Here is a 23,050-nt window from a genome sequence, read left to right as displayed (position 1 = left end):
TAATGCAGACAACAAAGGAACTAGGCAGCAGAGGGAAATCACACTCAGCGCTTTGGATTGAGGCAAGTACCACTATAAAATGTCCCTTTTCGATAGACTTATCCTTACAAATAAATGTGATCACAAAATACTAAAATGTAAACAGGTGTGTGTTACCAATAACGCACTTATGAGAGGTGCATACTGTATGTGATCTAATCATGTGAATTTGAATGCAATTTTGAAGTGTTAGGATGTGATGTTTTTATATTTGCTATTTCCAAGGATACCTCTGGTGAAAAGCACCCGACCAAGACATTCTTCACAACTCCCCCATCAAAAGTGCAGGAAAACATGTTAGCATATATGCTTTTCTTTGTGCTTTTGATGTGTTTTAATATATGCTGGTATAGTCAAACTGTACCATGCAGTTTTTTTTTTTTTAATGCAGCGTGAGCAGATCTGTTGACAGTAAACTTCAGACAAAGTGCACTGGTGTGCAGAGTAAATCACTATATCACTTATTTAAGAAAATTTAAAAAAAAACAACAAAAATATTGCCAAGCCAAACCTAATAAATGAACATTAAGTCAGAGTAAGGAAAAAAATGTAGAAATAGGAGGAACAATAAGGTCCAAGGATGAAAAGGGCACCAAGGAGGGAGGTAGAAAGTGAAAAAATGGGAAGAAGTTATGGTACAGCTTTACTTCTAAGAAGCAGAACAAAAGGGTGTGTAGTACAAAAGCATCCTATGGGAGGAGAATGATGAGATCCAAATCAGTGCTTTACGAGACAGCCCTGAGCAGTGTGTATTGATGGACAGAGATAAAAGGACTGTCAGCAGGCTTGAAAACACTGAAATCACAAAAGCAAAAAAAAAAAAACGACAGAGACAAAAAAGGGCAAATTGCAATGGGTCACACTTTGACTGTCACAACGATACAAAAAGGTGTGAATTTGACAATTATGTTTATTATTTTCTTAAACAGTAAAAATATGCACAGTGATGTAAATAGGATCAGTGCTCACATCAACCAATCAAATTCTTGCTATTGAAAGTAGCAGTGAAAAAAATAAGCAATACAAATAACTATATACATGATTCCCCCTCAAATAAAAAAAAAATAAAAAAATACACAATATAAACATGAAATAGAAATATTAATGCTTCCAACAATCTATCCAAAAAAAAAAAAATCCTACACACGTACATATGTTGTACAAAAAGACATTTGCTTTTGCTTTGGCAGCATTAGCATGGTAGTCTTTAGCATATTGAAAAACCATACACAAAACTGTTTCTCCAAATTCAATTGTTTTTAACCTCATTGAAAGACATTTTGATGGTTACATTCATAGTTTCAACATTTTTCTTTGAGTGCTTTTGATTTTTAGGTGATCAAAAAAGAATTTTCTTTTAACATTAAATGGGAAATGTAACTGAAGTTTATTTTGAGAACAAAGTGAATTGTAGCTAAATTATTTCAAAAGCATGCCTTCTTTTAGAAAAAAATATATATACAATAAAGTGCATATTTGTGAAACTCTAATGCAAAAAGTAGAAAAATATATTTTTTTGCATAAAACGGATTAGTCGTACTTGTACCTTTTTTACATAAATCTTTTGAGGGCTTTCCAAAATTGGAGGCTAAAGACACACATCTTGACTTCACCAAACAATACATATGGCATCCGATTAAAGGTAAACACCTATAGTGGGTTTTTAGATTTAGTGTGCAAGGCACAATAACAATTTCTTAGGCACTTCAGATAAAAAGACTAATTACAGTTACTATGGGGTTTACTTACTAAAGCTGGAGAGTGCAAAATCAGGCTCACTTCTGCGTAGAAACCCCAGCTTGTTTAGTTAAGCTTTGGCAATACAACATGGAAACTGGTTACTATGCAAAAGTGATCCTAATTTTGCACTCTACAGCTTTAGTAAATAAACCCCATTACATCCATTTTTACTATTGTTAGAACCTGATTTGTGATCCGCCTCTGATTGCCTGTACATTGGCACTCAGACTGGACATGATAGGGAAAATGCTCTGCACAAATCAGGGCTATGCTGCAGTGCATATGTGTGTACTGAACAGGGAACATGTTAATATTACGAGATAGCAGAGTGGGTGAGGTAATGATTTGGCAGCTTACGGCTGCTGTTTCTCCTTCTACCTTAATCAGCAGGCTGGGGGGAACTTGATGGACCTGTGCCACAGAAAATGTTCTGGCTACACTTTTTTGGCAGACCTGCCTGGATTACCAGAATGCTTGAACTGAATTGAAGATCCATCAGCAAGTAAAATAGTTCCATCCTATATACATGGCCGTCTTTAACACAGGGCACAGGGGGCAGCTGCCCCAGGCCCAGTCATTGTTGTGGGGCCTAAGGCAGCTTCTCCTTGAGTCCCCACTGCCCACAAATAGTTGATAAGTGGATTGGGGAAAGCCCAAGAAAATGTTTGCCCAGGGTCCAATCAATATTAAAGCGGAGTTCCACACAAAAATGGAACTTCCGCTTTTCGGAACCCTCCCCCCCTCCGGTGTTACATTTGGCACCTTTCAGGGGGGAGGGGGGGTGCAGATACCTGTCTAAGACAGGTATTTGCACCCACTTCCGGCATAGACTCCCATGGGAGTCTATGCCTCTTCCTGTCCCCACCGCGCTGTCTCCTGGGAACACACAGCTCCCAGGAGAGAGCGGGGACCACTCGGGACGCGCAGCACGACTCACGCATGCGCAGTAGGGAACCGGGAAGTGAAGCCGCAATGCTTAACTTCCTGATTCCCTCACCTAGGATGGCGGCGGCAGCTGCCGAGAACCGAGCGGGTTCTCGGCGTCCCCTGCCGACATCGCTGGACCCTGGGACAGGTAAGTGGCCATGTATTAAAAGTCAGCAGCTGCAGTATTTGTAGCTGCTGGCTTTTAATATTTTTTTTTTTTTTGGCGGTGTGGGTGAACCCCCGCTTTAAAGATGGCCCTGCCTATATATGTATTTCAACTACTTATTTATCTTCTTGCCTAGAACTCAGCTTAAAAAGCAAGGGTTGTATAGCACCCTACCCAAAACTCAGAACTTTTATCACATTAAAAGCAAGTAGGATGTCCACATTCCTAATCCTCTTTGGAGCATAGCATTTTTAGCCAAGGCTACGTGTGACCATTCTGCAGGCATTGTAGTTGTGTACAGTAATCCATAGCAAAATCAGGTTTCAGCGGATACAAAAGTCAGACTAATTCAAGGTTTTTGACCATAATATCTGGCTGTTATAAATACTGCACTTAACATATTGCTCTTTAAAATTAAATAAAGGCCACTAAGAATCCAAACATAAAGTGTTCTTATATCAAATTCAATAAACACTGATTCTAATCTATTTTGTTTAAATTACATATTGAGACATTCAGGTGCAGTGGAGATTTTGGACTGCAGGGAGATACAGTACTATGAAAAATGTCCATGCGTCGCCTCCCATGTACATACAGTGCTGTGCTCTATTTATTGAGATTTACAGAGATTATTTCTTCTACACAGAATAAATAATGTCTGACCTATGCTGGCTGGCAAATTTTGGGACATTTACAGCACTTGTAACTTGACACAGCTTAATTTTTGTACAATAGCACGCATCATTCACTTCTGTAGAATCCATGTTATGCCTGTTCCAGTATTAAGAAAATAAATAAAATGATGTGGGACCTGATATACAAACATGTTTTGGAACACAATGCTGGCATTATTTGAAAACCCTGTGCTTAAAGAAAATAAAAACAGGAAAATATTATAGCAACTCTGGCACAGGTGTCATCAAATGTGCCTGCACATACCTGCAGTAGGCTTCATGTCTCTCCCATTACACCCAATCATTGGGCTGTTCTGAAGAACATAATTCTGACACTTCCAGAATAGTGCCCAATTTGCCCACACCCTACCACCCTCCAAACATTCCTTGGTGGTTAGCAGTCCTAACTTGCAGCACTAGGGTCCTTGGTTCGAGTCCTGGTCAGGAAACTATCTGCTTGGAGTTTGCATATTCTCCCTGTGCTTGTGTGGGTTTCCACTGTGTAACCCAGGTTCCTCCCACACTCCAAACAGACATACTTGTAGGTTAACTGGCTCCTGTCTATAAAAAGGCCCTGGTGTGCCCAAGATGGCCACCTCACCATCCACCCCAAACAGCAGACGAAGTGCTTAGAGACCCAAGTGAAAAAAGCACTACAGATATAATAATATTGGATGATCACTATGATTAGTGGCCTCATTGTCCAATAGGAAGCTACATAAAGCTGGAAGGCTTTTCGCATGTTTGGCAGGTGACAGCATAGGCCAGCCCATTTATTTGAATAGGCTGCTCTATGTGCGATATTCGTGCCAAAGAAGCTCCTGCACCTTTTTATGGCAGTGAGCCATGCACGTTTTTGCAAAACGTGGTTTGATGCATGACGGAATGCATATCAGCAAGCTATGTTTGGGGTGCCATTACAAAATAATGTGACCACAAATGCAATGCACATTTTACATTTCTGCATAAATTCCCAGAATTCCCAGATTTGTACCTGAAAAGCAGATTTTAGGTTGTTTTGATTTTTTTTTTTTTGGGTTGTTTTATACCCAAGGTTTTAGATTGCAAAATTATTGGTAAAATAATTTTGATAGCATAACACAGTAGGAAGTACAACAAAAAAAACACGTTAAAGTGTTACTAAACCCACAACAGTAAAATCAGTGTGTATATGCAGTAAAGCATGCTTGTTATACTCGCTGTGGAACCTAAGGGGTTAATCCTCTGCATTGTGTAAAAAGGTTGTTTGATCTTATCTTCTCTGATCCTTCCCTCCTTCCACTGTCCCCTGATAACATCCTGATAACACAGAGTCTATGGAGTCAGGCTGCACATGCTCAGTTTGGTGTGTATTGCTAGAGAGGTTTTTTTTGTCTTGGGAGTGTGCATGTGATCAGCACAGGGCCAATCAGCACTGTCCAGATAGAGGGTCAAGGATCTTGCAGCCTCACAGGATATTCAAAAAACTCATCCTACAAGCTTTAACCAGTGTTTGGCTGGACACTGATAGAAGTCACAAGACTGCTATATACTGCTGATGAGAAAAGGTATTTAGCAGTTTATAATTACTAAAATAATTGCATTTACATGTTCTGTGTACTGTGTTAGATATAGTAAATACATGGTCCTGCGTTTAGTAACACTTTAAATTTGAGTACTTATGTTATAAGCTGCAATATTTTTTATAACTACATTAGAAATGTTAGTGATTTTGTAGATATATTAAGAGTCTGGTATGCATTTTCTCTCTCTTGCTTTATTATTATTATTATTGAAAATCAGAATAAATAATTTAATAATCTTAATAAAAAAATAATTGTACAAAAGCGATTCATACTAAATATACAAACAGATTTGTATGCATGACCTCCTTATTTTAACAAATATTACAGCACAGATGAACTAAAAATGAAATATTTCTGAGATTTTGTAGAAGGTGTCTCACTTTTCTGGTACCATTGAGAACTGCCTGCACAAAACATCAAGTGAAAACCGCATCAGAAAAGAAATTAGCAGAGTTAAAGGTTGCTGTTTCTTACTATTAACATAAGGAAACAAAGAATGCTTAACAGTGGGGAGCTATCTATTTCCAAGGTGCTAAATTGCTAAATTAAAAAATTTGTAACATTGAAAATTTAGGATGGGATAATTCTTTCTGAAGTGCTACAATTAACTTTTCAATATGTTATAAAGGGCATATAGCAAATTTTATATTGCAGTGTATTTATCGCAAAAGCATGGTTTTATATAAAAGGAACCCTTTTCTTGCTAAAAGGATCACTAAATCGTGAAGTGAATAAAGTGACAGCACCCTCAGGTGCAAATTTGCACATTTCAATAATTTTATACTCTCCCCACAACACTCAAAATCCGGGTCGCTTTGATTCACAAACCTTGACTTAGGCTGGCCATAAATTGTATTTTTTTCTTTCCTTCAACCATGGGTTGAAAGAAAGAAAACCACTTGATTTTCAATTGTTGGATTTTTCTTCCTTCCGAACCAGGCACATTTCAAATGTTCTATGGCCAGCTTTACTTTGCCAAAGAATAAAAGCTGGACTAAGCCCCTTTGATGCCCCACAAGTTTTTATTGGACACTGAGGCTGCCCATTAATCGTAACCCAGTGGGGAGTTGATGGCTAGCCCTTTTTTTGCCAAGAAAGTCAAAATCTGCATACCAAAGCATCCTTGGTTTCTGGGGTTTTGGGGGCTTGTGAAATAATAACAAAGCCTGTGCAGGAACTTTAAGAAGCTTGCACTTCATTTACACTTTTATCAGTTAGTGTAAATTAAGTGCAATCCTTTTAAAACTGAAAAAGGTTGCTTTCAGATAGTTATTAACAGGTTGTGTTTTTCAGCATACAAAATGGTTGCATTTCTAATCCAATAGCAACTTACTTTATTGTTACCTTCCTTCTTTGACTACTTCCATTATCATGCTATCAATATTTACAAATGTAAATACACCTATGGCTTCCACTTTTTCAAACTACTTTGTATTTTAAAAGCATAGTTAGTTTCCACGTAGAAAGGGGGTTAAATGCATACTGCAGTCATGATGGAGACATAACAGTTAATGGCCAGGTTGTGTTTCATTTTATCATATCCACTTCCTTTAAAATGCACAGGGAAGTGATTTTGTAAGTAGCCATGCTGATAAGGCACTGCTGAGCTAGTCACTAGTTAAAATGATTCCCTAAGAAACATGGATGAAACAGGTATGTAACAATAAAATGCTATCCCAGTTATGTTTTACTGTGCCACCAAGGAGTCACTGTGGCATGCATTTTCCAGGTCCCCATCTTGGTACAGCTCACAGCTCTCTTGGAGTGCAGTGAATAGGCTGTGGCTGATAATTGGCTAAATCAACTTTAAAAACCCTACCAACCTACTCTACAGTTCATGGTGGTCAACTTTTCTTGTAGACTGCCACAAAGCTACTTCCTGTGTTGCATTAGATCAACAAAACACTGTCCCTATCAAAATAGAATTTAGGTTAAGACTACTAACCACTTCCCCCAGATGGACATCGAATGATGTCCTTGACTTTGAGTGAAGATGTCTGGATGATGCCTACAGCTACAGACATCATCCTGATATCTTTTTTTCAGCCGGTGATTCCCTCTGTAGAAAAAGCTATCCTAGAGGCTGTTTAGCTGCTGGATTGCTTTTACAGGCTGGTTTGGTGCCATTCCACAAGTGTGCGCAATTTTAAAGTGTGACATGTTTGGTATCTATTTACTTAGTGTAACATTATTTTTTATATATTACCAAAAAAGTTAAGTTACATATTGTGCTTTTTTTTTCTTTAAAATTCATTAAAGTGTATTTAAAAATAAATAAATAAATAAAAATTACTATGCAATTACCGTGTGACATAAAAATATTGCAATGACCACCATTTTATTCTCTAGGGTGCCTGCTAAAAAAAAACATACATAATGTTTGGGGCTTCTGTGTAATTTTCAGGCAAAAAAAATATGATTTTTACATGTAGGAAAGAAATTGGCCTGGGCTAAAAGTAGTTAAAAAAGTTTCTCTCCCCCTTGTTATCACTGAGGCCTATAGGTCAATAAAGTGCAAGTTTGCTTGACTGCCTTTAATTAGAAAACCTTTACTAAACTGATTGTGTGGCTTAATCCAGCCTTGATCTAAGGAAATGTGATTCAGTCCTTGGATATTATACTCTCCTATTCATCTCATATTTATATATATATGCACTTCATTTTAAGATTTTCAATACACGTAAGTCTATGTGGTAAGACTATAATTAAAGATGCTCTTTGAATAAAGGTATTAAAAAAAATAGACTATCCAGGAGTACCTGTGTATAAATATAATAGGTTGGTCTATCCCTTAACAATGGTGAAGAATGAATAGGTAAACGTATTCAACTAAGCTCTGTATGCATTCTTCCACTGATTTTATGTTTACATTGCTGGTATCAGTTGGATATTCGATTACATATATAGATACGACAATCATGAAATCCAATTCTTGGGAAGAAGGCATAATTACACTGGCTTTTTAGCACTGCCTACATTCCATGATGAAAATGTTTGACAAACAGATCACTTGTTCTCTCCTCTTAGTTCTAAAAGAGCACTTAAATTACTAAGGTAAAAAGATTTTTTTGGCTGTTTGACTATTATCTGGCATTGCCTATGAGTACCTTGTGATGAATAAAATGTTTGCAAGCATGTTTCAATGTGCATAGAAATCTTTATTTGAGATGACATGCAAGGTACTTACTCAGATATGGTGGCTTGTAAGGCGCTCTGGTGCCAGAGAGTAGGCCATCCAGCTCCTTCCTCTCCTGCGTACTACCTCCTCCATTTCCATTGCCCACTCCCGACAGCCCTTGTAATGCCTTCTCTTTGCCGAATGTGGAAAAAGATCTCTCCCCTCCTGGAGGCACCTCGGGTGCTTCAAACACTTCAGTGTCTGGAACTGAGTCCATGCCGGGCACATGAAGGTTACTGCGGTAATCTGCCGCCTGGCGGCCATCACCGGAAGGTACAAAAGAAGGCATCCAGCAGCGATCCGAGTGGCCTAAAGCTTTGCACTCTTCTGTGCAGTTGGAAAACAAGTCAGCACCTGTAACAGTTATAAAACATGGCATCAGTTGGCACCAACCAAGAATAGGTTTGCAATTAGAATGTTCTTACATAGTCAATTAAATTACAAATGTGGAACTCTGGTAATTATATTTTCAATATGTTCTTAAGTTGAAAGGGAAAAAAAACTTGCACGTTGTGAATTTTTACAAATAATTGCTTTACGTTGTATTAAACCCCTTTGGATGTCATGGCTTCGCAATGGATTACAAAGTGCTGGTAGGGAAAATGTACAATTGGATAACATGGGAATTCCAAGAGCACTGGCTTTGTACTAGACATCAGGTTCATGATTGCTGTGTAGTAATCTTTAATTAACTGATTTTCCACTGTATGTCACCAAATCAGATAATGCTAATTTTTGCCCAGTGCAGCAGTGTCTTAATTAATTGTAAATAAAAGGAAGAATACAGTGTGCCAAAATGCATTTTCATTTTAAGGTCTTGGTTAAGTCTAGAATAAATACAACATGATGAAAACTCAATCTTTAGGCCTCCAGAAAGGTGACAGTGAAAATCAATTAATGAATGGCAGTTTCTGAGTGTTTAACACATATACTTAGCAACTAGAGTATTGATATACATGAATAAAGAGTTCTCATTATGTGATTGCCCATAATCTTTACTTTGATGATATTTTTTTATGGCTTGAGCAAGAAAATTAGCAATTAGCTTTTGCATCTGCTGTATTCAAGTTATATTCATCACATTCTGTATATGTCTCATTGCATGACGAGTATTGTTATATAACATGTTGAGCTTGAAAATTGTAATTAGCGTGTTTTACACTGCTGTCTTGAACAAGGTGTCATGGGATGGCATAATTCAGTATAGATAACTAGAGCCATGCTCTCTTGAAAGTGTTCTCGCTGGGCCGGTGCCTCAGTGCACCAGAGAGGTCAAAGCTAAAAGCTGATGTATTCATATTTACAGCAGACGTCTGGTGTGTCCATATGGGGGGAACAATGTGTAAAATACCAAGGACGGGACGTCTGCAGAATAGTCTATACAGCATGTCTGTGGGAAAATGCAAATATGTTAAAGAGACTCATTTTGATTTTTTTTTTTGTCTAAATTACATGATGAATAGCAAAATGACTGAAATGACCACAGGCAGCTGTTAAACTGCTCATTTGCAATTTGGTGTCATTTGATAGCATCTATTTATAACTGCAGCTAGCATATATTTAAGTAGATCTCTTTCTTTCTTTTATGTTCTCTTTTCTTTTTTTTCTTTCTTGTTACTGCCTTACTTTTTCTTTTTTCTTTCTTTTTCTTTCTTTCTTTCTTTCTTTCTTTCTTTCTTTCTTTCTTTCTTTCTTTCTTTCTTTCTCTTTCTTTCTTTTATTCTCTCTTGCTTTCTTTCTCCTTACTTTCATTTCCTTTCTTTCTCCTTACTTTTTCTTCTTTCTTTCTTTCTTTCTTTCTTTCTTTCTTTCTTTCTTTCTTTCTTTCTTTCTTTCTTTCTTTCTCTCTTTCTTTCTTTCTCCTTACTGTCTTACTTTTTTCTCTTTCCTGTCCTTTGTTCTATTTTATTTTCTTTCTCCTTACTGCCTAACCTTTTCTTTCTTTCTTTCTTTCTTTCTTTCTTTCTTTCTTTCTTTCTTTCTTTCTTTCTTTCTTTCTTTCTTTCTTTCTTTCTTTCTCTCTTGCTTTCTTTCTCCTTACTTTCCTTTCCTTTCTTTCTCCTTACTGCCTTACTTTTTCTCCTTTCTTTATTTCTCTCTTTCTTTCTTTCTTTCTCCTTACTGTCTTACGTTTTCTCTTTCCTGTCCTTTCTTTTTTTTTATTTTCTTTCTCCTTACTGCCTAACTTTTTCTTCTTTATTTCGTTCTTCCTTTCTCTCGTTCCTTTTTTCCTTTCCTATCCTTTCTTTCTCCTTACTGCCTTATTTTTTCTCCTTTCTTTCTGTCCTTTTTTCTTTTTTTTTCTTTCTCCTTGCTGTCTTACTTTTTCCCTTTTCTTTAAATTTCCTTTCCTTTCTTTCCCTTTACTGTCTTACTTTTTCTCCTTTCTTTCTTTCTCCTTGCTGATTTACTTTTTCTCTTTCCTTTTCTTTCTTTCTTTCCTTTCTTTTTTTCTTACTTTTCTTTCTTTCTTTCTTTCTTTCTTTCTTTCTTTCTTTCTTTCTTTCTTTCTTTCTTTCTTTCTTTCTTTCTTTCTCTCTCTCTTTCTTTCTTTCCTCCTCCTTACGGCCTTACTTTTTCTTCTTTCTTTCTTTCTTTCTTTCTTTCTTGCTTTCTTTCTTGCTTTCTTTCTTTCATTTTATGTATGATTGTATATACTGTATATATTATCTGTCTTTCATTCCCCTTTTTTTATTTCTTATATTTCTGAAGTATGCATATCCTGTAAGTTTCTTTCCTACAGACTGACACTAACCAAAGTGCTAAAATTCTAGAAGCCAACCACCAACCCATCTGACTTTCCTAGGGAAGGATTCATACATTGTTTTTTTGTGCTGTGCATCTAACCTTTGCAGCACCTCTTCTGTTATTGTGATTGAGTGAGTTCCTGTTGCAAATGACCATGATTAGCTAAACTGAGTGTTCATGTAAGGTGAGATGTTGATGCAGATACTATTGACAGATCTCTAGATCTCTTCCTGCAAACACTTGTGCTTAGCAGCTCCTGGCAGCTGTTCTCCCCCATGTCCTTTAAACCTATTAAGACATTTTAAGCGACAAGCTGCATTCTGAATGATTGATTTCATTCTGCCTTATATAATTTGAACAATGTGTCTATTAAAGACTACAGACAGTGTATTATTCCACTGTGGTGCAGATACATACTCATTTGTCCTATCTTCCTAATGATGTTTGCGTATACTGATGCAATATACTATGTATCTGGAGGAAAACACAGACAATGCACCCAGGAGTTTGTTTTTCACATATCTAACCTCAATTTGTCACTGGCTTCAAACATTTGCTAGCTGAAAGAACAGTGATGAGATGTTGGGAGTGCTGAGGCTTATGGCTGCTGATTGATTTGCACAAAGACATGCACTGTGGGGTTGTTTATAAATCGGGACTGTGCAGTAATGCTTGTGTACACAATACCATATGTATGCTAATGCGCCTTCCCATGCCAACTGTGTATACAGAGCTTTACATAAATATTATACAAGGCACAGTACAAGGTAGGAGAACCACAAACAAACATTGTTTTGTTTGCTTCAAATAGGAAAAGTGGAAATAGATTGAAAGACCTTTATTTCTTATTTTTAATCTGCATTTAGATTTTCAATTTATTAAGCATTAACTTGCTGCTTTTTATCACTAGTTATCTATTTTATCTTCCCGCAAATAGTTTGATGTATTCTAACATACATTGCTAGCTTCCTTATGTCAACAAAGTTTTCATATTTATGAGGGGTGCATGAGGAATAATATATTTCAATTCAGTTACATTCCTGTCCAGGAATCCCATGCAGTACTGTTGTCACAATCATGTTTCGGCATCAAAATAATACGTTTTTTTTGTACTTTTAAATGCTATGACTTTTGTTTTTTGCAAACCCATTAGTTACAATTTTAGCTTCTTGAAACAAAATAATCCTCCCTAGTTGTGCGTTAAGCAATGTCTTTCTAGCTGTTTTCTCATGATACCTACTTAGTATTCCACCGGTGCACCTTTTTATAATTAGATTCATAATGTTAACTGTCCTGTGTCATCCGTGTGCCATAAATGCACTATGTAAAAATAAAAAAATAAAAAGAGCAGAATCATCAACAAGTGGTAAAGGGCAGCAAATGGAAGAGCTTTTATTACAGATTAATCTCACTTTGTAATGACTTTTATTTTAAATTAAGCAATGTAGCACATAGTAAGTCTGCCTTGAATTCTAACCTTCCATTGATAATAAGTATTCAGAAGTCTGGAAATAAATTACTGATCAGTGAGCTGTTGAAGAATGCAGACGTGAACTGCAGCTGGGATTAAAGAATTGGAGAGGAGTGGGGAGGGGGGAGCATACAAGGAACATAAAGCGTTTTATACAGAAACCGACAAGTTCAATCTTTTATACTTTGTGGTGCAAATAAAAATAATAAGGAGAGAAGGTATAAAATAATTGGAGAGGTTTTCTTTCCCATCTAATCCTTTCTTATAAATGATCATTGACTGTGCTTCAAGAGTTTTCTGACAATTTAGACATGTGCTTGAAAGAAATATCAGTATGAATTATTAGGAGCAGAGGGTTACAATTAAAATAAAAAGATAACTAGACCTCCACATCTGAGAGATGCAACGAGGTACATTATGTATTCTAGATAATTAGGATATACCGTATAAGCATTATGGAAAGAAAGAAAGAAAGAAAGAGAGAGAGAGAGAGAGAGAGAGAGAGGGAGAGAGAGAAAGAAAGAAAGAAAGAAAGAAAGAAAGAAAGAAAGAAAGAAAGAAAGAAAGAAAGAAAGAAAGAAAGAAAGAAAGAAAGAAAGAAAGAAAGAAAGAAAGAAAGAGAGAGAATAGATAGATAGATAGATAGATAGATAGATAGATAGATAGATAGATAGATAGATAGATAGATAGATAGATAGATAGATTATGATTACCAGCTGTCAGGGTTTATTAGTTTAACAGCAATGGAAACAGGGTCTTTAAAATAAATTACAGATTTTAAATCAACTACTGCAGAATAGAACTGTATGCAACCAGTGACATCTATTCATGAGACATTGTTCCTGCACCCTGAGAGAAGGGCAAAGGGCTTGAATCTGCTGGTAGGGAGAGGGTGGGAAAAGTGGCTTGCGAACAGACTGAGAGATGCATCAGCTATACATCGGGTGGCTGCCGTCTAGATACTAATCTAGAATCTAGCTACTTGAAAGGCTTCATTTATTTAATTTATTACCTTGATCCAAAGAATATGGATGCCATAATGCACAAGCAACTAGCCAGGACATGGCTACACAACCTAAGTTGCACTAACCTAGTAAAAGGTGATTTGTAATTGATTGCTTTGGTTAGCAACACATTAGTGTTTATTGCCTTGTAAAAATGAATAAGCCTATTAGCCCACATATGCCAATAAAGTATAATTATATCAAAACTGAAATATCTAATACTATTAGATCGAATTGTTTCACTGCTGTACAGCCAGCTTTAGAGACAGATGCCAACACTGATGCAATGCCAAGGGGTCATGACCTATAGTCAAAGGGTCAGACCATGGTCTCATAGGCATAAGATGCATAAGGCTATGTAGTTTAAATCTTGACCAATCTTATAGTGCCAGATTCAGCTACTATACTGATATAAGTCACAGTAGTGTAAAGTAAATTGGGTGCTGACATTTCACTAAGCTCATTAATAAGAGAACTAACAATTACCAATCAGTAATGAGTTCATTGTCATTTATTTGTCTTTAATTTATATCACACACTTATGTGGACTACGGAGTTAAGAAGGGAATTAAATAATCATAGAAAGTCAGCGGAGTAGCTTAGCAACTGCTATTTTATAATTAATTCCCCCAAATTATCTTTCCCTCAGTGCAATTCACTTTACTGCCTACAGATAACTAACCATGTCTGTTAGAGATTGCCATCAAATGTGTTTTGGTTTCCTCATTGATAAATGATTGATATTATGGCTTTATGGCCTTGCAATTCATAAACTCTGATACCACATTATGGAAATCACTTGCGTGAGCCTGCGTGGCAGAGCAGGGCCGATCAGGCTGCTAAGCTCAGCCTAAATTATTTCCAAATGAGTTGTCTAACTCAATCATTTCATTACGGTGAAGGTATTTAAACTGAAACTCTATTCCCTCCTTATCACAAGGAGATAGCTCTAGTCATACTCAACATTCCTGAAATCTAGTTTCCAGTACACCGTGTGGGCCTGAAAGCATGTCTGATTCAAAAATCACACACCATGATGCTTAATAAGCCACTGCAATGTTGAACATATTAAACCAGAGCTTTAGACCAGTGGCCAGAGAAATTGAGAGACTACCATAGACAAGTTATAAATTAATGTCCACTCACTAAACGGACCATAAAATTGCCAAGAAGAGCAAATTATCTGAGATCAATGTCAATATATGCACCATATTTCTGTATAGATATAAATGCTAAGTTGAAGCAAACATCACTGCTTCTGTAGAAGCTATAAGTCAGATATTTTACAAAGCATTGACAGCACCAACCACAGCTGGGGATATAGTAGACTGTATGCAATAAAACAGAAGAGCAGCTAGGCTAATATCACTTGTACCCACTTAACGCAACTGGTATACCACGTTACTGGTACTTCCTACAATAACCTGTAAGGGAGCAGAGACAAAGCACCTGTAGCTCTCTCTGCTCACTCAAAGTAATAAATATGTTAGGTATTATACATTTACTGATCTCCAAATGCTTCATAGGTAATGTATTAACCACTTGTATTCCGGAAAGGGAAAGAACAAAAAGGGAAGACGTATGCAAAGCTCATTAGTGGCTGCCTAAAGGTTATCACTTGCTTATATAAACAAGAAGCAACAAATGACTGGCCACAGGCGATGCTTGCACTGATTATTCACCATTTGGCCTCATTTTACCTTTTAACTTTTTCTTTTAAACTAAAGGCAACAAAAAGCAGGCAACCTCAATGGCTTATCTTTGTTTTTTTTCTTTATCTCACTATTTATATACTGATCTCAACTTGGCTTTCTAAATCTCTTTATAGCACCTTTCCTTTCTATTTTTCTTTCTTTCTTTCTTTCTTTCTTTCTTTCTTTTTCTTTCTTTCTTTTTCTTTTTTTCTGTCTTCTTTCTTTCTTTCCTTTTCTTTTTTTTTTTTTCTTTTCAGTCTTCTCCTTTATTTTTACTTCCCTCCTTTCCATATCAAAAGTACCAGACAACATAAAGACAACAATTTATTAAAACTTGCAATGAACATAATAGTTCCAATGAATAGCAATATAAAAAATCTGCTAATACCAATAAACACATGAGGTTTAATTTCCATCATAACAAATCTGTTTACAAGACGTGTGTCGTTCTTTTGTCTGGGTAAGATTCAAATAATTATACACTGTCTACAGGTAAGTAAAAACACAGAATACATCTAAAGTATCTGCTCAGAGGCTGTTAATGGTTATTCTGCTGTTTATTAGCGTTGCCCTCAGGGAGTTTTAACATGAATAAATAACACCTATATTCAGCTTCAATGGGGTGTTAACATCCTCCCTAGTGTCTTCTTCCACTTCATTTCTCGTCTGATGAGTCTGCAGTTTCTATTTGCATACACTAATCTGTTGATTACATTTTCTTATATTTTAAGTTATTTTAATATCTCTATCCATGTACTACCTTTATAATGACTTGTTGCCTATTAAGGCATCTGGGAGCCAGGCCTGCTTAAGTTTAATTGCACCTTTTTTTAATTAGTCGTCTGCATATATTTTCTGTGTATTGTTGATCTGCATAACAGATGCCAATTAAATATTGTACGCTCCTTAATTACAAACTATTATTCTGGTAAACTAACCCCTTTTAAGCTTCACTGGGTTACCAGCTTTGAAAACCTGAGAGAAAAAAAAAACGCAACAAAGTCCGACTACTGTCTGCTGCTAAATCCTATTCAAGCGCTTACATTAATAACCGGCTTTATAATAAAATAGGTCGAGACAGATCTCTTTAAGTCAAGACAACAATAAATCAGAGCCCCACATATAGGGCCCAAATAAAGGATTCTCTGTGCTGAATGTAAACTTCTGGCAAGCCTTAGTTAGTGTGCAGTTTCCCAGACACTAAATAGACGCTCTGTTCACTTTAGCATGAAGTCCCACAAGGAGCAGCGACCTCCAGGGATTCTTGGCTCTCCTGAACTCTCATTAGGCCTGCATATTAATGACTTGTAAAAATAGAAAGGGGCCTGGAGTGTAGCCTTTTCTATTCAAAGGATTTCCCATCATTGGAGCTCACATACAATGCAGCAAACTGCACACAAGGCAAAGGCCAAGACACAGGCTCTCATATCTCCAGCAACGTCTGCTTCATAAACTCAGCCTGGTGTCTGCTACTAGCCAGGGGTAATAGTGTGTATAACACTGCACTCAGTGGAAAGGGAGGCGAGAAAGGGGACAGCTGGAGAGTGCATTTCTATAGACACTGGCTGCAATTATCAGACACATTCAGGATCATGGGAGAGAAGGATTCGGAGCCATAATCCTCAAAAGCACCATATCAAGAGTGCACACAAGACAAGCAAACCTGTTACGCTATTGTTGAAATGACAGCCACTAATTATTTGACATTGTCCTAGCTAAATATAGTGTCAAATGTGCATACAGCTGACATCTATCTATCTATCTATCTATCTATCTATCTATCTATCTATTGTATCTCTCTATAGGCACACACAGATTGATATATAGAGATGCATACGTAGATACCGAGACATATCACCAAAATAATTAGGACGTGGAGCAGGTGAAATTCTTCATAGTATACTCTGACAGATCTGCATATGACTCTGTTAAAGAATGACTGGCTAATCCAAGATTAGCTGGATAATGTGGATAATGCCAAATCAATCTTACGGTATTAGCATTAGCATTAATGCATCAAATTCAGGAATCACTTATTTGTGCGTGCTTACCTAAAATATTACATCTGATTTGTTATAACTGGGAAAAAAAAGTGATGCTGTTGCTCAGGGAAACCAACATATTAATATTTCTCAAATTCAAGGTAAAGCTAAGACATGAAAGATTACATTTTTTGATACCCAGTGTTCTGTTTTATTTGATGACTTTTGTTGATGTGATGTATGTTGATTTTGTTTTTTTTGTATGTATACAAAACTTCAAAAGGTATAACATATGTATTTATGACACTTGATGTGTGTAAGTCTTGCAATAGTGGGGATAAAGAACCAATTTTGATTTGTACTCTCATCAGACTTACCAGAGGATTGACCTCGATTAGTGGCGTCATGATCACTGTCTCCTTGCTCACTGTCTCCGTGCCCACTATCCTTAGAGCTTACTATGTCTGCTTCCTGGAATGCAGAACTGCAAACACAAACAGCACAGCATTGAGAAGAATGAACAAATCAGATATTCTTCTGCCATCCTATGGACATTTTGGGAGCTGCACTCAATAGCTGGATAGATCTACAGTATGCTAGCAATACAAGTGTTACTTTCCCCCTCAACAGGATGACACAGACAGGATATATCACAAACAGCAAGGCAGGTGAGGGCAAAACAGCAGAGGAAGTGTAATATTTCACACAGCTTGTCTGTTATTCTCTCTGTCACTTCTAAACCTCCACGCCACCAACTCAGAAATCTGTAGAAGTTCTTTGGGGGCAGCACTGAAATATTTCTCCTTGAATCTCTGACTCATTAACCTTGGTGTTCTGGGGACAAACCTATATAAATGGGATTTTTTTTTTCATTGACAAAATGTTTAATACCATGTTACTATCCACACTAATGGGTACTGTGCAGAAATAACACAAATGAAAGAAAAAAAAAAATGACACGCCCAAGTACATTCCATACCTGTTTACCCGTCGTGGTCTGTCAACTAGATAACTGAGTTCAGTGCGTTGATGTTTATTCTAAAAAATAAATGAGACACAATTGGACTCTAAATGTCACTGCAATATGGAATATGAAACAGCTCGGAGCTACTGGGTTGGATGATTGATTAAAGAGTATACAGGGATGTCTGGGCCCCCAGCATATAAAATATTGAAAGTGCTTCTTTATTCAGCGAGCTGGGTTCAATGGCAGAATATATACAAACATAAAAGGGCAGCTGCATCACCTAACGTCCCCCTCTTCTTTTCCCTCCCCTTCTGGAATAACCAGAAGTAATGGCATTTCTTGAGCCCATGATAGACACATGCACTTATTACTGTGCTCAGAAACTGGGTGGGGATTACGGCAGACATACTGTACAACTCTCCATGTACCAATATCAATGATTGCAGAAGATGAAAGGTTTCCATATATAGCATCAATGCTATAGGCTTACAGAATCAGAATAACTCTATTGCTTTCATTTCTCCGACATATGATGCAATCATTAAATAAAAACGTTTTAACTTTTCTTTTTACATTTTTATGATGCTCATACACTATTTACGTGCCACAGAGTAATAACAGTTTATGTCAGTGATCTGCTGCATAAATATGCGCACAGGATTTTTACAGACATTACTTATAAGCAGCAAGGAAAAAAAAAAGATTTCCAATAAATCAATATACAGATGAATTCAGAAATGGTGATCAGTTTAAGGTGTCTCTGCGCAGACAGATAGCTCTCTAATTTCTCAATGCCAGACCGGGCTCATTCACATTCAAGCAGTGTGATCTGCGCCTGCAACAGTTTTCTAAGGGAATTCTAATGGCAGATCCTGATGGAACAAGAAATCATATACTACAATCCAAGCAGATTCCAGCCATACCAAGCCATGGATACTGCTAATATAGGATTATTATCATCAAATGGGCACATTTAAGAGCAGTAAAGGCTGCGGGGATTTAAATGGAACAGCCTTCAGGATTATGCAGGGGTTTCTAGAATAAATCAACAGAGCAACAACATATAAAAAAAAGGCAAAGTATGACAGAAACAAGCCATAAAACAAGCAGATTTAGAGGATTTCTAAGAACGCAGATGATGGGACTCTAGACAGGGATGTCAGGGATTTCATCTGGGTTAAGGTGATTTGCAGATAACCAGGGATAACTAACATTTAGTTACAAGAGGGAAAAGTTCTGTAAAGCTGGGTACACATTATACAATTGTTGTTGTTCAATTTCCTATAGATTTACCTTCAACTATGTAATGCAAGGGCATGCCTGATTGCATACAATTTGAAAGTGTTTAGGTTTGATCTCATGTATTGAATTTTATTGTAGCTGCCCTCATGTTGTAAACTGTTGGCGGTAAAAAAAAATCTAATAATAATATTATATGGTTTTGGTAAATCGAAAGGAAAGTTGTACAAGAAAATTGTATAAAAATGGTATAATGTGTAGCCAGCTTAAGGTGTTAACCTTTTAGGAAGAGAGGGAAAGCAATGGGTGCAGAAGAAATGAATGGACGTGACATAAATAGGAATGTGACTTACCTCACTGGACAGGATGCTGCCATTGGAGATAATATCAGGCTGTTGGTCAGCGTAGCCGGTAACTATGGCACCGCAGGGGTTGTGCTCGGTGTCTGTGCTCCTGGATGGGCTGCAGGGCTTGAGGAACATGAGGTCGGTTTTGGCAGACTCTGGGGTCAGGCAGACCTGATAGCAGTAGTTCTGGTTATGATGGTGAGAGCCGAAGCTGCCAGACTCCTCCACTGGCACTTGGGTAGCACTGGGCACATTGGAGCTCTGCACCAGCATGATGTCTGACTTGCTGAGCTTCTTCTTGCGGGCTCTGGCTTGCCTGCTGCAACAAGAGCAGCAGCACATACAGCAGTCGCTTGCCAGGCAGCTGTAGATGTTGAGTTTCTTCTCCTTCTGACACCTGATGGCCAGCACTATCATGGCCAGGAGGAAGATAAAGGAGACTGAGCCTAGGGCGATGATGAGGATGAGGGTGAGGTCTAAGGCTGTGTCATTGGAGCGGCTGCTGGGCCTTTGCTCCCCTCCTTGTCTCTCTACGGAGCTGTCCACTATCTGGACCTGAATGAGAGCGGTGGAGGAGAGCGGCGGCTGTCCATGGTCCCGAACCTCCACCACCAGCTCAAAGGGTCTATGGGGATCTCTTTTACTGGTGATCTTCCTAGCAGTCCTTAGTTCCCCGGTTCTCCAGTCCATGCGGAACAGACTCATGTCATTGCCCCTTAAGATGCTGTAGGTCAGCCGGGCGTTCTCCCCTTCATCGGAGTCTACAGCCACCACACGGGTGAACAGGTAGCCGGGCTCGGCAGTCCTTGGAAGGAGCTCCTTGGCAGTGCCATTGCGACCTTGTGGAGAGACTATAGAAGGGGCATTGTCGTTCTGGTCTACAATGACTATATTGACGGTGGCATTGCTAGCCAGTGGAGGGCTCCCCCCATCTCGTGCCTCCACCATGAAGCTGAACTCCTTGAGCTGTTCATAGTCAAAGGTGCGCAGGGCATAGAGGTAGCCGTTCTCCGAGTTGATGGAGACATAGGTGAAGACGGACATGCCTTGGATGTCACATTCCAGGATGTAGTAGGAGATGTCAGCGTTGTCTTCTTCATCCTTGTCGGTAGCGCTGACCGCTGAGATGTAAGCTCCCGGGACGTTGTTCTCGGTGACATAGACGTTATAGACCGCCTGGGTGAAGCGCGGGGCATTGTCATTGACATCAGCCACCTGCACCTGGATTGACTTGGTGGAACTTAGCGGTGGCGAGCCCTTGTCCCTGGCCATCACTGTCACCGTGTAAGAAGACACAAGCTCCCGGTCCAAGGTGCCATCGGTAACGATGGTGTAATAGTTCTTATAGGACAGCTTGAGCCGGAACGGCACGTCCCCTAAGATCTCACAGTGGATCTGACCGTTCTCCTCCGAGTCCTTGTCGATGACGCTAAAAAGGGCCACCACCGTGCCCGGAGGGGCCCCCTCGCTCACCGCCTCCTTCACCGTGCTGAAGGTGATCTCGGGAGGGTTGTCGTTGAGGTCCAGCACCTTGACTAGCACCTTGCAGTGAGCGGGCACAGCGTTTGGCCCCAGGTCCTTGGCTTGGACATACACCTGGTACATGCTGCTTTCCTCGTAGTCCAGCTCTCCGGTGACCTCCATCCGACCCGTCCTGGGGTCCACGCTGAAGATCTCCCTCACCCTGGGGCTGTTGTGGCTGCTAAACGAGTAGACCACCTCCCCGTTCTGACCTTCGTCCAGGTCGGTGGCGTTGAGCTGGATGACCAAGGTGCCCGGGGGCGAGTTCTCGGGCAGGGAGACGGTGTAGACGGGTTGCTCGAAGACCGGCACGTTGTCGTTGGAGTCCAGGACTTTGATGGTGAGAAGAGCGGTGCCGGTCCTCTGCGGGATGCCACCATCCATGGCCGTCAGGACGTACCTGTGTAGGGCTTGCTGCTCCCGGTCCAGCTGCTTCTTCAGGACCAGCTCGGCGAACTTGTTGCCGTCTCCTTGGGTCTGCACGTCCAGGGCAAAGTAGCTGTTAGCGGTCATCTCATAGGTTCTCAGGGAGTTGTTGCCCACGTCCGGGTCGTAGGCGCTCTCCAGGGGGAAGCGGGTCCCCGGGGTGGCGCTCTCTGAGATCTCCACCTGGATGTCTATCTCGGGAAAAGCCGGTGGGTTGTCATTAATGTCCAGCACCTCGATCTCCACTCGGAAGAACTCCAGAGGGTTCTCCAAGAAGACCTCCAGGTGGAGCAGGCAGCTTGGGTTCTGCTTGCAGATCTGCTCCCTATCGATCTTCTCCTTGACATAGAGCACCCCGTTCTCCAGGTTCAGCTCCAGGTAGGGGCTCCTGGAGTTGGGCGCCGTCTGGAAGCGCCTACTGGCCAGCTTTGTAATGTCCAAGCCCAGGTCCTCAGCGATATTCCCCACGAAAGTGCCATGGTCCCTTTCCTCCTGAACCTTATAGGCGAGCTGGCACAGCACTCCATCCACCATGCACGCCAGCAACAAGATAACAATCATCTCCAGGACCAACAAAACGAAATAAAAAATAGATGAATGAAGAAGAAAAAAGAAAAGTGCACTTGTTTTATTCCTCCCACATCCAGCTTGTGGTCAGTGTACAGCAGATGAAGTGAGACATCCCCTCATCAAGATTCAGTACAATCCCCCTTGTTTTATTCTCCTCTGCCAACCATAAATCCCAAGTCAACAGTCCCGGGCTTAATGTCCTCACATAGTCCTTCCCATGACAGATCCGCACATGGTGTCTCTGATAACACTCAATTCACTGATAAAAATAGGAGACCAAAAAAAAAAAAAAAAAAATAAAGATTTTTTTTTGGAATAAAAAAAAACTTAAAGGGTGCCCCCCCTTTTAATTCCTGTAGTCCCCCAACTCCATGGACTCCATAGTGATCCTGGTGACTTTTCTGTTTTTATTTCTCTAGCTTGGGACTGTACTGAGCTGTCCCTGCTCCAGCTTCTGTCATCTCTGCTGGCACTGTCTGAGCGCACAGCTCCCAGTTTAGCTGTTTTTGCGCAGCGCCCTCCTTCTGCCAACCAATGGGAGGCCGGAGATGACCGGGAGGTGTGGTCTGCTCCCGGCACGTCAGTCTATTAGCGGCGTCATCCGAAGGAGAGTGTGCGGGGAGAGAGAGAGAGGGAGAGGGAGAGAGGCGACTCTTTCCTTGCAGGCGCTCCGTGCCTTCACCTCCAGGGAGAGCGGGCTGGAATTACCAGGATGAGATGGGGACCCCCTGATTACCAGGATGGGATGGGGCGCCTCTGATTACCAGGATGGGATGGGGCGCCTCTGATTAC

General features: G+C 39.5%; 1 protein-coding gene across 3 annotated transcripts in view; it reads right to left on the bottom strand.

Moving 5' to 3' along the window:
• Window positions 1-22,770, bottom strand: part of PCDH10 (protocadherin 10) — a 97,573-nt gene extending 74,803 nt beyond the window's left edge. For 2 of the 3 annotated variants that reach the window (XM_073603802.1, XM_073603798.1), the window contains exons 1-4: window positions 19,748-22,770; window positions 18,168-18,226; window positions 17,566-17,672; window positions 8,299-8,643 (exon numbers count right to left, since the gene is read on the bottom strand). In XM_073603802.1, the coding sequence (XP_073459903.1) occupies window positions 8,299-8,643; window positions 17,566-17,672; window positions 18,168-18,226; window positions 19,748-22,249 (3,013 nt within the window). In that variant the 5' untranslated portion in view covers window positions 22,250-22,770. Of the gene's footprint in view, window positions 1-5,401; window positions 5,516-8,298; window positions 8,644-17,565; window positions 17,673-18,167; window positions 18,227-19,747 lie in introns of those variants that run through there. The other variant, XM_073603797.1, reaches the window with a different exon arrangement.
• Between the last annotated feature and the right edge of the window lie 280 nt (window positions 22,771-23,050).

Source organism: Aquarana catesbeiana, linkage group LG01 (assembly GCF_042186555.1).
Source record: "Aquarana catesbeiana isolate 2022-GZ linkage group LG01, ASM4218655v1, whole genome shotgun sequence".
Taxonomy (NCBI): Eukaryota; Metazoa; Chordata; class Amphibia; order Anura; family Ranidae; genus Aquarana; species Aquarana catesbeiana.
Note: the sequence above shows the minus strand (reverse complement) of the source record. Positions and strands in the feature narration are given on the sequence as shown.